This window comes from Chiloscyllium plagiosum, chromosome 38 (genome assembly GCF_004010195.1).
Source record: "Chiloscyllium plagiosum isolate BGI_BamShark_2017 chromosome 38, ASM401019v2, whole genome shotgun sequence".
Lineage (NCBI taxonomy): Eukaryota > Metazoa > Chordata > Chondrichthyes > Orectolobiformes > Hemiscylliidae > Chiloscyllium > Chiloscyllium plagiosum.
Window position 1 is genome coordinate 16,085,616 of NC_057747.1, and position 14,177 is coordinate 16,099,792.

Below are 14,177 nucleotides of genomic sequence, written 5' to 3' on the forward strand. Positions count from 1 at the left end.
ATGTGGCACAGCCTGAATGGGAATTCAACCCCCCACTGAGGTCATATGCAGAATACATACACTGTAAATTCATGGTCGACATTATATCAGTGAGTGTAATTAGCCTTGTAAATCCCAGAAAGCTGCCTTTGACAGCTATGCTGAATGCTTGCAATGTTTTACGTTAGTGATCTAAGCTTAACATAAAACCGTACCTTGGGCAAACCGCAAGCATTCTGTAGCTACCTCAGAGTTCCTGAATTATGAGAGTTTTTCATTTACTTCAGTTTGATTCACCAACAGGGTGGAAATTTGACTGATGACCATGCATTTTAAACAACCAACAGTTGAAAGCAGCTCGAAGGGCTCTCTGCTGCCGTTTGGTCTTTCCACTACCACTATCAGCCTTCCCCTTACACCCCGCCACTGCCCTGCCTCACCCAGCAATTAGCTCAATACATGGATTAATCCCCTGCTGGTCACTATTTTGTGGACTGACATACATAGCTTTAAAGTTTCTCTCTGGTTCAATTTTAGAAGAGCACAACAAGGTCAGCTACATTTGGAGGCACTCTCCGAAGTTTCCAGCTCCTGCTGACCTGATTTCCCTCAGCCGGCCTTTATGCTATCTCTCAATATTTTTATTACCAATAAACAAAGTGCTGCCTGGAAGTGGGAAGAAGGCAAACAGTTTTCTTTTTAAGCTGCCCTGACAATTTTCTTCTCATTCTTTCACTCACAGCAATTAATTTTTAATCTGTGGAGACTCTGGGGCAAACTGGAGGGTTGGTGACAATAGAAAAATGGCCCCTGAGCAGCATGCTCCCCACTTACATTCAGCGCCTGAACTTGTGACTGAAGTGCCTGGGTTCCTGAACACAGAACTCAGATTATGCTGCACTACACGCCCAATGGACTACCCCAAAGTGGGGTTGATGCTGTGGTAGCAGTAGGTAATTAAGTTGGCCAAGGTGATGCTAGGTTTCACATATCTGGAAGAGAGGGATTGTGGAAGGCCTTCTCATTCTGCTGCAAATTGAAGACATTAAGTGGGCTATTGATGCAGTGCAGCCTCAGTGCACCACCACTGGTATTCACCTTGAAGCGGGCTGGGAACTCACAATGTGATTGGTCTAACCAGGTGTTTAAAAGGTTGACAAAATTTGGTAAGGTAGGTACACAGAATGAGAGAACTGAGTACACGAGGGATTTCACACCCTGGAAAGATGGCAGATGAAATGTTAACTGCTGTGCATCATTACTGAGTCTTGCAGTGAGAGGTAGAAACTGATGGCTCATGAAGCCACCCACTAACATCAGAAGGTGGCTGTCAGAGATAATGTGAATTCATGATGTGGGTGGGGAAGACTATAGAGGCTTTAACTTTCCTTGAGGACCCAGTGGAACACCACTGCTAATCCATGTCTTACATAAGAAAATAATTTTCGAAAGTCTTGTCTTAGCAATTCCATCAGCTTCCAGCAGGAAAAAATGGGCAACCTACTCAACAGCTAGTTAAAAGTTCAATGGCACAGATCTATACATAAATTGTATAGATTCGTAGTCATCAATGGGACTCCTAGGAGTAGAGCTGGAAATGTGTTGCTGGAAAAGCGCAGCAGGTCAGGCAGCATCCAGGAAACAGGAAAATCGACGTTTCGGGCATAAGCCCTTCTTCAGCATAAGCCCTTCCTGAAGAAGGGCTTATGCCCGAAACGTCGATTCTCCTGTTCCCTGGATGCTGCCTGACCTGCTGCGCTTTTCCAGCAACACATTTCCAGCTCTGATCTCCAGCATCTGCAGACCTCACTTTCTCCTCCTAGGAGTAGAGGCTACATCAGCTGCCAAAACAAACAGTATTCATATTGCAGATTGTGGAAATAGACAATACCTTTTTGTATCATTGAACACACACCATTCCTGCTGATCAGTGAAGGGTTAAAACTAGGCTTGACATGCCTGATTACTGGAGTCACAAGGCACAAGTCTGACACAAAACTGGTGAAAAATTCCAGTTAAAAATAAATCTAACTCAAGGATATAATAAATATTGATGGCAACTCAAGAGGTATAATTAGTCAATTACTGCCTTCAGGATACAGATGTAACCTCAAACCTTCAATAGGACTTTCACCTTTGCTTGCTATAATGAACTCTCATTGACCCTTTGCCAATAGTTCACTATTGTATCTGGCAACTCCAGCTCATATTTCTATACCACACATTTCAGCTCAATAACTGCATCTATTTACATGTAAATCTAATATAGTTAGATTTCAAATAGTTTGGTTCCATAACAACCTTCTGCAGAAATGAGTTTCTCATATCCTAATTCCTCAATTAGGATAACAAATTATAATAAAGCATTGCAAAGTTCACAGAAGCGTTATAAACTGCAGTTTGACACTCGGCTAAATCACATGACCTGAGAACCAATGGCCTAAAAGCTTGGTCAAAAAGCATCTTAAAAGTGGAAAGCCATAGAGAGGTTGAGAGTTTAGTGAAGGAATTCCAGAGCTTAGGGCCATCAATCATGGAGCAATCAAAATGGGGATGTTCGAGAGGTCAGAATGGGAAGAATGCAGATAGCATGGAGAATTGTGGAGCTAATGTTTCCATTGGTAGGAGAGATTAGGACACAAGGTCACAGCCTTAGAATAAAGGGAATGGAGATAAGGAGAAACTTCTTCAGCAAGAGACTGGTGAATCTATGGAATTCAATGTCACAGAAGACTGTGGAGGCCAGGTCTTTGAGTATATTTAAGACAGAGGTAGATAGGTTCTCGATTGTCAAGGGGATCAAGGGTTATGGGAAAAAGTGGGAGAATGGTGTCGAGAAATCTATCAGCCATGATTGAATGGCAGAGCAGACTTGATGGGCTGAATGGCTTAATTTCTGCTCCTATGTTTTATGGTCCTATAATATCTCTTCACCTCTTTATACCATTAAAACCTTATATAAAAATACTTCAATTAAATTGCCTATTGAAGTACTCTGCTAAAGTATGACAAGGTTTCATCACAACTGTAGCTTTCCACTACAAGCATCAATCTAGTGCGTGTATGTGTGTGCATGTGTGTGCACGTGCGTGCACGTGTGAGTGAGAGAGAGAATGTCCCTTCAGTAAACAGTTGCTGAAGAAACAGTGCCCTAACTGGACCCCCATTACAAATACAAAAATGCGTGGATGCTGGAAATCTGAAATAAAAATAGAAAATATTGGAAACATTCAGCAGATCTAGTGGCACATGAAGAGAAAGAAACAGAGTTAATGTTTCAAGTCTGCACACTTCCATCAGAACCCTGTTGCGGCCTTATATAATGTATTTACATCTTGGTCTTTCACTCTCCTGCTTCTGCTCATGAAACCCAAAATGCTCCTAGCCTTTTCCTTTGTGGCTTCAACACTTGTGCTCCCATTTGCAGAAATTCTGTATTGAAACAATAGCTGTCTTTGATTTGCCCATCAGATAACAAGGTAGGGTTCCAAACCTCTACAAAACTACCTGAGTAGCCAGGTATTAAAGGTTAATTTCTCGGGTACTAATGTGATCACAGATAAGCTGCCATATTCTGGTTGAAAAATGTGGGCTAATCTTTATGTTTCAATTGTTTATCAAAACATTTTTGTTCATCACTTCTAGAAATAATTGATGTAGAAAAAAAAGGCTGTTTGCAAAATGCTGTTAAGAATCATTCAATCAGACAATGATTTTAAATTGGCAAGGGAAGATGGTGTACAATGTGGATGGGCATGCTGGACAAGTGACAGGAGTTGTGATGGTGGCAAGTTATAACAGCTTCAGGAATATGTCCAAACAGAGTTAGCCATTTATGCTAAGGGAATATCTGTTATAACGTACACCTTTTATCCACACTGGTTTTAAGAACCAATGGCAGCCTTTAGTTATACAGAGGAACCTCGATTATCTGAAGATCACGGGTTGGGAATATTTCACTTGGTTAATTGAATTTTGGATAATCAAATGCCGGATAACATAATTTAGCCAAGCATTGGGACTTTGCAATCTTGCTGCATAATCCCATATTCAGATTATCAAATGCCGCATAATTGAGGTTTCTCTGTACTGAGTTAGTTCTGATTCACAGAGTTAGAAATGGAATGTGATGTGAAAATTGGCTTCAGCATCCAGGGGATAGGAAGCTGGAAAACTAGCTGGGATTTCACCTCCTGATCATTATGTGGACACCCTGTGAGAACCGACTTCAACTGTAATACGCCAGGCAGGTGGCTCGATGAATCCTGACTTTGAATTTTCTAATACCATGATGTTCACCTATCGCACCATGCCCACTGACTCACACTGGGTTCTAGTAACTAGAAATTCAAGTATACACATGAACAAAAATAAATTAATACTGCTTCACAATGGGGTTGAATAATGCAGCCCACACCATGACAATAAATAATAACCTTTATGCTACTTAATATAGTCTCTCTCTACAAAATTCCATATTTTAATTTTATAATATAACCTTTATAGATATAAGATGACGAACAGTGAAATCCCACTCCAAATGGAGTGCGATGTTTAAAGGTAAGATTGGTAGCATATTATTTTCAAGACTAAATGGGTGCACATTACTATTTTTATTCATGGCGTGTGTAATTGTAGCGTTGAATTGCAGAAAGCAAAATAAAAGTGAAATGTCTCATAAATCAGAATCTGCCACTTTTAACTTGATATAAAGGCTAATTAAAACTTAATTCACTTCGTTGCTTGGGCAAGTTTAATGAAAAGTTGTAGCTCCAGCATTGGAATGTATTAGCGGTAGTTCATGACAAGATCATGGTGCAAGCAGAACATCAAAGGGCAACACTTCTTATCAGCCAAATGTGGGCAGTTCCTATATGCACACCAAAGATAGGGAGACAGTTTGCTTCTGAACTGGCAGCACAGTTTCATCTGGTGTTCTGGCATGGTACTTTCTGGGTAGGATTTAATTTTACAGATAAAAATGTAAAAGGAAGAAATCAAATCAGGTAAGCATTCATTAACATTCAACTCTTTGGTTTCTTCATGTCTTCTTTCCTTCTTCGCTGACTCCTATTGGGGCATAAATCTAAGCTGCTGATTGGTATCTTGCTCAAGTGGCCAACGTGAGCCCACACTCTGTACTGGTCAGATATTCAATGTTGGACAACTGGTCTGCAGACATAGGTAAAAACAATGACTGCAGATGCTGGAAACCAGATTTTGGATTAGTGGTGCTGGAAGAGCACAGCAGTTCAGGCAGCATCTGAGGAGCAGCAAAATCGACGTTTCGGGCAAAAAGCCCTTCATCAGATGAAGGGCTTTTGCCCGAAACGTCGATTTTACTGCTCCTCGGATGCTGCCTGAACTGCTGGTCTGCAGACATATCAGATTCACAAAACAAAGGGGAAGCTTAAAGCAATTTTTATCTTTTGCTAGGAAGTACAGCTAGTTTTTTTTTCCCCCTTCAGGAATTTAAACTCTATGGGTAGGAAGTTAGTTATCCAATAGTGCTGTTTCTCAAGTGTAGACAGTGATGTGGCCACAAAGCGTACCAAACAGAGACCTTTGAGATGATCACAACTGGGCCTCTGACTCAAAGGACTTACTCTAAATAATTTCCTGAAAGGATTCTAAAACAGGTGTTAAGTCCTTGTCAACATACTTAAGGGACAAACATCTGTTTTGGGTGGTGGCAGTGATGTCTGAAAAATTGCCCCACCCTGTTGTACTCCAGGTGCAACAATGCATTAAACACAATCTAATTCTTTTGCACTCTCTTATTTAATAAACATCTGGAATAATTTATCGGGGTAATAAAGGCAGTATAGACAATGCTGATCTGAGAGAGCTGGAGTAAGAGCTTTGGAGAGTTCAATGGGTTTTCTCATACTTTGCATTTTTTCATGTTCTAATTGCAAAGACAATACCACTGCCCAGCTGGGATCCAATTTGGATCCTCTTGGGTTTGCAAGGCTCAGTATGTATATAATCTTGAAAAAAAACCTGCAAAACATAGTGGTTATAAAATTATAGCATTCAACTGGAGAAGTGAGTCCCATATTTCCAAAGACAACTGTGTAGCAACAATAACAAGTTCTGAAGGGAGTTTCAATCAGCAAGAGTAGACTAGAAGGGGTACACACTTTCTGCGGCATGAGTAGGGAAGAGACACAGTCAAACTAACATCTACAATCAAGTTATCTACAACACTGGCAGATTTTTAATTGGACTTCTGCATAAAATAACAATTAAATACTCTTGCAAATGAAGACAAAAGGCACATTTTAACAGAACTCACTGCAGGTTCAAAGAATTTTTTTAACAACTCATGCAACTGAACAGTAAAAAAATGGTTATCTAGAATTAGTACAGTGAGTAATAAATGTAAATGACAGAAATTTGGAGGTAATGTCTTTTTGAACTATTCCCTTAAGGCCATACTGTGAAAAAAAATCCTAAATGTAGATACCAGGCTAATGTACTTCAACCTGCAATTAGTACATTACTGGAACCATTACCCACTTAAACAATAGCATCAGATGCAGTCCTTGTAGTCTCATTAGAATTTTAAGGGTTATGTGGTTTACTAGCATTGTGTTACTGCTTTGAGCTTGCAATTAGTAAATATAAACCAGCAGGGTGGCTAGTCATGTCATGCTAAAGGTGTGTAAAATATTAAAATTACAAAATTTAATTTTTATTTGCAAGTAGGCAGTTTAAATGCCATTCTCGTAGCCATTGCAGCTTCATTTAATTAAGATTGCTGAACCACTTAAGAAAACATCAAAGGGCCAAAAGTCATTCTAATAAGGCACCAAACACAATTACTGTAATAATGATAGACCTCTAAATCTATTCCAGAGACTTTTAAAATATACTATATTCACGTCAAATGTCTTACTGGCATGAGAGCTTTTCAATCTATTCTGAGGAAAATTAAGAACAGACATGGAACAACCAGTCCAGCATTAAAGACTCAGAACATTTTAAAAGTCTCAAAGGAGGTATAAAGTGCTTTTATAAATATTTCAGAAGTACAATCATTTAAACGGTGTTATTATCTATTGCTCTGTTAGCTCTCTAATACCACTACTTGAAGTTGGTGAGTGTTATTTAGCAATTGTTGCAAATCGATTTCAGTAATTTTATAAACAGCCTTAAGCAATGGTTGATTTTCTACCTGTTGCCAAGCAACTGCTGCAATGCATAGTCATCTATATAAATCATTACATTCGGTTGGAACAAACATTGATCTCCTTGTACATTTTAATTAAATCATAATATTCTTCCCAGATTCAAAAAAGTACTACAGATTGCTGTACATAACCCGAGTAAGAACACTCTTTAAACAATTCAATGTCTTAAGGCAAAGAGAGAGATTAAAATATTTATAACTGGGCCAAAGAAGCAGTAAATAATTGCTTTCTGCACCTATATGTAGATGTTATCGAGCATATATTTGCTGATTTTACATGTCCCACGTCATTTCTCATTTTCAAGAAGGTAGTCAGTTTTAAGTCCCATATGAAATGGAAACATATCAACGGTTTCTAATATGTTTATGTCCCCAGATAGTGGTACATAAAATATTTCCACAAGAGGTACATTACTACATAAACAACTGTACAATCTGACAATGAATAGAACCTAAATCTTTTCCAACAAAACATTTTACGAGGTCAAACAGTTCCCCGCCTCATTCTATTATCAGATAGCTGTGAGTTTGATGTGTGAGATGTTGAGGCCTTAAACAGCGCTAAAAGGTGATTAGTCATAGTTTTGAAAACAAAAAGAACTGTGCATTTCAATGTTTAATTGATAATGCATATTTCTGAGCTAAACAGAGAAAGTATGAAACATTCTCTAAACTCTAGACTCCAGAATTGAAAATGTCCAAGTTACCATATGCCTTGACCTTCTGAGAGTCAATGAAATTTTGAGGAAAATGAAAAAAAACAATTGTTGCAAGCAAAATTATCATATATATTAAAAAAAAGGATCTCTGTCATTTTTTGTTCTTTTCTCTCAAAACAGTCACAAAAATGGCCACACACAAACTATGCATAAGAAGCTTTTGAAACACTTAAGTTTAATTATACCCTTGCTATATAAGGTTCAGCCCATTTAAAAATGTCCCCATCAATCCAAAAGCTATTATTTTCCTTTGCTGTTTATCTCCGTCCTGTTTAAAACATCATTGCAGTCAGTTGCCCTTATTGTCAAATATACCAATCTGAGACTGTTTGAATTACTGAGTGAGGGATATTCTTTTTGCCAGCTCCTGTCCCCTCCAGGCATTGCAGGGAAGTATTATAGGGCAGTCCTTACCTTGGGAATTAGCCTGCAAGACCCCTATGCTGTCATCAAACTGCATAGATTTGATGTTGAGTGACGCCAAGATGCATTCTTTGTCCTGCAGCGAACAATCGTCGATATTGTTCTGATTGGCTGATAGAATAACACACATGTCGCAGAGGTTGATGTTGACAGCCCTTAAATCAGCTCGACATAATGGCGTACCCTTCAGCGAATAAAAAATAGAAAAACAAATTAAAGATCAAGACTGCAGCTATGGGACAATACTTAACAAGTAGTCTTTTATACTCCAACATTAAACCAATGTAACTATGTGCTGGGGAATTGGAGATGTGCACTTATCTGAAAGGGTAGATGGTGCTGATGGCAACTCTCCGGTTCATTGTTTATACTCACTGAAGCCATTAAAAGCAAATAAGAGACAGGCACATTGCCAGCTTTCTACATCTGAGTCATTGATGCCAAGTCAATAACTGTAAGCAATCTTTTCTAACTGGCAAACTCTGGCATTCAGAATGCGTGAACGAAATGCCAGGCTGCTCATCATTGCAACAAAATGTCAAATAGCACTTGCGGTATCTGGATATCCATGGAACAAAGGGTGAAGAAAGTAAAGGAGCCGAAACAATGGCAGTTATTTGTGCATATTAGCCCTTGCTAGTGCACTGATAAGGTATTTGCACGGCAGGGTAGATTATATATCCTTTTTAAAAACTTGTTCAAAGGATCTGGGCATCAACAGGCCAACATTTCTTCATAATTCCTAATTGACCTGGAAGAGGTGATGGTGAGCTCACTTCTGGCCTACCAACAATTCTTGTGGAATAGGGACACCTACAATGCTGTCAGGAAGGACATTCCAGGATTTTGATCCAGTGACTGAAGGAACAGCAATACAGTTGCAAGTCAGGATGGATGTGTGGGTTGGAAGGAAACTTGTAGGTGGTGGTGTTACCATACATATGTTGCATAAGGTGTTGTTGAAGGAGCCATTATTGCGGTGCATCTTGTCAATGGTACACTGCTGCTAACGGGCATTAATTGTGAAGGAAATAGATGTTGAAGGTGGTGGATGGAGTACCAGGTGAGATGCCTCGTCCTTGGTAGCTTCAATCTTTACAGTATTGTTGGAGCTGCACTATGCAGACAAATGGAAAGTGCTCCATCATGTATCTGACTTGTGCCTTGCAGATGGTGGACAGGCACTGGAGAGACAGGAGGCAAGCTAGTCATCCAGAATTCCTATCCTCTGACCTGCTTGTGTATCACAGTATTTATATAGCTGGTCCAGTTTAGTGTCTGGTCAATGGTAACCCCCACAATGTTGATTGCAGGTGATTCAACAATGCGACTGCTATTTGAAAATCAAGAGGCAATGATTACATTCTTTCATGTTACAGGTAGTCATTGCCTGGCACTGGTATGGTGTCAATGTTAGTTGCCATTTATCAGTTCACAGACTCCTTTAATATCTGAGGAGACTCGAACTGTACTTATCATGTGCAATCATCAACAAAAAGCCCTACTTTTGACCTTATGAAGGAGGGAAGATGATTGTTGAGACAACTGGGCACACCCCTGAGGAACACCTGCAGTGATAAACTGTAGCTGAGATGTTTGACCTCCAACAACCACAACCATTTTCACTTGTGCTAGGGTATAACTCCAACCAGCGAGTTTATTCCCCTTAATGCTCATTGACTGAATTGTCTGTTTCTGTGCTATACATCTCTATGGCTCTAACTTTGTCAGGGCTCTCTTTGATGCCTGAACTGGTCAAATTCTGCCTTGATCTCAAGGACAGTCACTCTGTTCACACATCTGGAGTTCAGTTCATGTCAATATACGGACATGAGGTTAATGAGGTCAGGAGTTACGTGGCCCTGGTGGAACCCAAACTGCGCATCTGTGAACAGGTTATTGCTAAGCAAGTGCTGATTGATAGGACTGTCAATGACCTGCTTTCATCACTTTGCCGAAAATGGAACATAGACTGCTAGGGGCAGTAATTGACTCAGTTGGACCTGTCCTGTTTTTTATGGACAGGACATAGTTGGGTAATTTTCCACTTTGTTGGGTGTAGATGCCGGTGTTTCATGCTGTACTGGGACAGCTTGGCTAAGGATGTGACTGATTCTGAAGCACAAGTCTTCAGAATTGCAGAATGTTATCTGAGCTCATTGATAATGCAGCAGCCATTTGCTGATATTACATGAAGTGAATCAAAATAGTTGAAATGTAGCACCTGAGAGGCTGCGGACCTCAGTAGGAGGTCATCTGAACCCTCTCTCTGTTGGAAGCTACAACTCCATCAACAGTACAATCTCTAATTGAAGAAAATATTTCTGATATTGTGGAAGATGTTCTAAATTGTATTTTGAAGAATTTGCACTCATATACATATTTTTGTGGTGTGTATTAGATTATCTGGTTCATGCAGGAGCTTGAGGGTTTTATTCGTGTGTTTGTGTTGAAGGACTGGATTTGAGGGCTGAAGCATTTTGTTGTTGATCCCTTGTGCCCATCGGGATAAGAAGCAAAAGAGACCTGCCTATTTGCTGCCTTTTGGTTGTGGTCTTTGGCCCTTGTTGGTCTTTGCTGACCTTACTTAGAATATATAATTTTGAATGTTTCTGCTGCTGTTTCTTCCTTCTGATGATGCTTTTGAGTATATCGTTGGGAGCAATACACTGAAAGGACCTTGAAAATAATTACTAGATATTGTCTAACTTTAACTGGTAGCCGAATGCCAATTGTTTACTATTCCGTCAGTGCTTCAGACACACATTTGCCATGGAGAGGCACTCAGCACACGAGCGCATAGAAAGACAGAGGGAGTCAGAGGTGTACAGCACGGAAACAGTCCCTTCGGTCCAACTTGTCCATGCCTACCAGATATTCGAATTAAATCTAGTCCCACCTGCCAGCAACTGGCACATATCCCTTCCAAACCCTTCCTATTCATATACTCATCCAAATGTCTCTTAAATGTTGCAATTGTACTAGCCTCCACTACTTCCTCTGACAGCTCATTCCATACACTTACAACCCTCTGTGTGAAAATGTTGCCCTTTAGGTCTCTTTTATATCTTTCCCCTCTCACCTTAAACCTATGCCCTCTAGTTCTGGACTCTCCCACCCCAGGGAAAAGACTTTGTCTATTTATCCTATCCATGCCCCTCATAATTTTACAAACCTCTATAAAGTCACCCCTCAGCCTCTGACACTCCAGGGAAAACAACCCTAGCCGATTCAACTGAAAGAATGAATCTTTTCTCAGCCTCAATCAAAACCTCTGCTGGCTTGTACGCAGTTTGAGAGCTCCTCGCTGTTTAATCAGTAGGATCAGCGATAATTAGGGTGAGCCATTTGAATTGTGGGATCTTGGGACTAGTATCCACAATGACACTGCAAAGGGTTGACTAGAATTTAAATGAAAGAGGTGACCGAACTAGTCTCTAACTTCTTCAGCAACACACTTCCATTGTATTGTGGCACCAGTGCATACTATATAGAGTATGTATAGCTGAAACTAACCAATTTTAGTTTTGCTGTACCTATCAAGCCTTGTGATCTCTATCAGGAGGAGCATAAGAACAGAAATATCATGGAAATTCTCCGAACTCCTAGATTCATTGCAAGTCACATTCTGACTTTGGCGAATACTGTTGCTCTTTATTTATTGTAAGGTCAAAATCCTGGAAGAGCATACTTAATATCACATACAGATTATTACAAGCTGTAGATGCTTGAAGTCCTACGAACTGAGCAGATGTCTGACTACATTGCCAGGTAAAAGCACATAATATGGAGAAGGGACTAATCTGTGAAGACAGATTGGGCAAAGTGGGACTGTATTTTGTTGAGTTTTGCAGAATGATCTTATCGAAACTTACAAAATACCTAAAGGGACAGACAGTGTGGGTGCAGGTAAAACATTTTTCCTGGTTGGGGGGGTCTAGAACTTGGGGGCACAAGTTGAAAATAAAGACGATGTCACTTATTATTATTTACTCAGGCGATTGTGAACCTTTAAAATTCTCTACTCAGTTTTTGGGGATGTTCAAGGTAGAGATTAATAGTTGGGTCCAGGGGGTGGCATGGTGGCTTAGTGGTTAGTGCTACTGCCTCACAGTGCCAGGGATCTGGTTTCGATTCCGACATCGGGTGACTGTCTGTGTGGAGTTTGCACATTCTCCCCGTGTCTGGGTGGGTTTCCTCCGGGTGCTCCGGTTTCTTCCGGCAATCCAAGGATGTGCAGGTTAGGTGAACTGGCCATGCTAAATTACCCATAGTGTTCAGGAATGTGGTGGTTAGGTGCATTAGTCAGGGCTAAATATGGCATAATAGGGTAGGGGAATGGGTCTGGGTAGGTTACTCTTCGGAGGGTTGGTGTTGACTTGTTGGGCCGAAGGGCTTGTTTCCACACTGTCGGGATTCTATCCTATTGGCAGGAAGCAGATGGGCTGTTTTTGTGACTAGAAGCCTGAGTCCAGTGGGGTTCTGTGGTGATGGACCCCATCCTCTCTGTGGTCTATATAAATAATTTAGACTTGAATGTAGGAGGATTAATCAGTAAGTTTGTGGATGATAATGAAATTTGGCGGGGTGGTAAAAAGTGAGGACAGGAGGATATAAATGGCTAATCAGTGGCAAATGGAACTCTATCTGTCTAAGTGAGAGGTGAGCACTTGGGTGGGTCTTTGGGAAGCACCGAGGCGCAGAGGGATCTTGGTGTGCATGTTCACCAGTCTCTTAAAGTAATGGGACAGATAGATAAAGTGGTTAAGAAAACATATTAGATACATGCTTCTATTAGCCAAGTCTTAGAGTTTAAGAGCAGGGAGGTTATGGAACTGTACAACACCTTGGTTAGGTCACAATTACAGTACTGTGTGCAGTGCTGGAATCCACATTACAGGAGGGATGTGATTACACTAGAGATGAGATTTACCAGATATTGTCTGACTGGAGTGTTTTAGCTTTGAAGCAAGATTGGTTAGTCTGGTGTTCTTTTTCTTGCAGCAGAGGAGACTAACTGGAGACAGGAGTTAGATGTATACAATGATAAGGGGCATAGATAAAGTGGATAGGAAGAATTTTTTCCCCTTGGCACAGGGATTAATCACCAGGGGCATAGATTTAATGTAATGGCAGGAGGTTAAGAGGGACACGAGGAAAACTTTTTTCACTCAGAGGGTGGTGGGAAACTGGAACTCACTGCCTGTCAGGTGTTAGACACTGAAACCCGCTTAATATTTTAGAAGTATTTAGAGTGCACTTGCAATGCCAAGACATACAAGGCTCTGAACGAAATGCTGGAAAATGGGATGACAATGGTTATGTGTTTGTTTTTGACTGGCACAGACTCACTGGGCCAAAGGGCCTTTTTCTGTGCCGTAGACCTCGATGAGTCCAGGATAGATTTCTGATTCCAGTGGAGGTATAGCGTTATGGGAATGGGTGGATAAAAGGCACTAATGTATTCAATCAGCCATAAGTATCTTGAATGGCAGGGCAGGCTCAATGGGCTGAATGGCCTGCTCCCATTCCTGTGTTTCTACATTCCTATCAGACACAAGGAAACTTCTTTTACACATGGCAAAAAGCTACCAAAAACCTGTCACAAAAACACAAGAACCAAATGACCCTCCGAAGAGTAACCTACCCAGACCCATTCCCCTACCCTATTATGCCATATTTAGCCCTGACTAATGCACCTAACATTGTGTTCTGTAACAGGGACTTGTTAGAAAATGTTTTCCTTTCTAAGTGTAACTTCTGATGCTTTCACTCTGATTTACCAAGTAGTGAAATTCATGACTCAGCTAAATAAATGCCTAGATGCTGTACATCTCTATGACTCTATGACTGTATGACAA

At 40.5% G+C, this 14,177-nt stretch overlaps 1 protein-coding gene across 36 annotated transcripts in view; it reads right to left on the reverse strand.

The window, feature by feature from the left end:
- kcnma1a (potassium large conductance calcium-activated channel, subfamily M, alpha member 1a) overlaps positions 1-14,177 on the reverse strand; it is an 847,042-nt gene that overhangs the window by 96,299 nt on the left and 736,566 nt on the right. For all 36 annotated transcript variants that reach the window (XM_043678944.1, XM_043678947.1, XM_043678946.1 and 33 more), the window contains one exon: positions 8,308-8,500. In XM_043678944.1, coding sequence (XP_043534879.1) covers positions 8,308-8,500 — 193 coding nt within the window. The remainder of the gene's footprint in view (positions 1-8,307; positions 8,501-14,177) is intronic.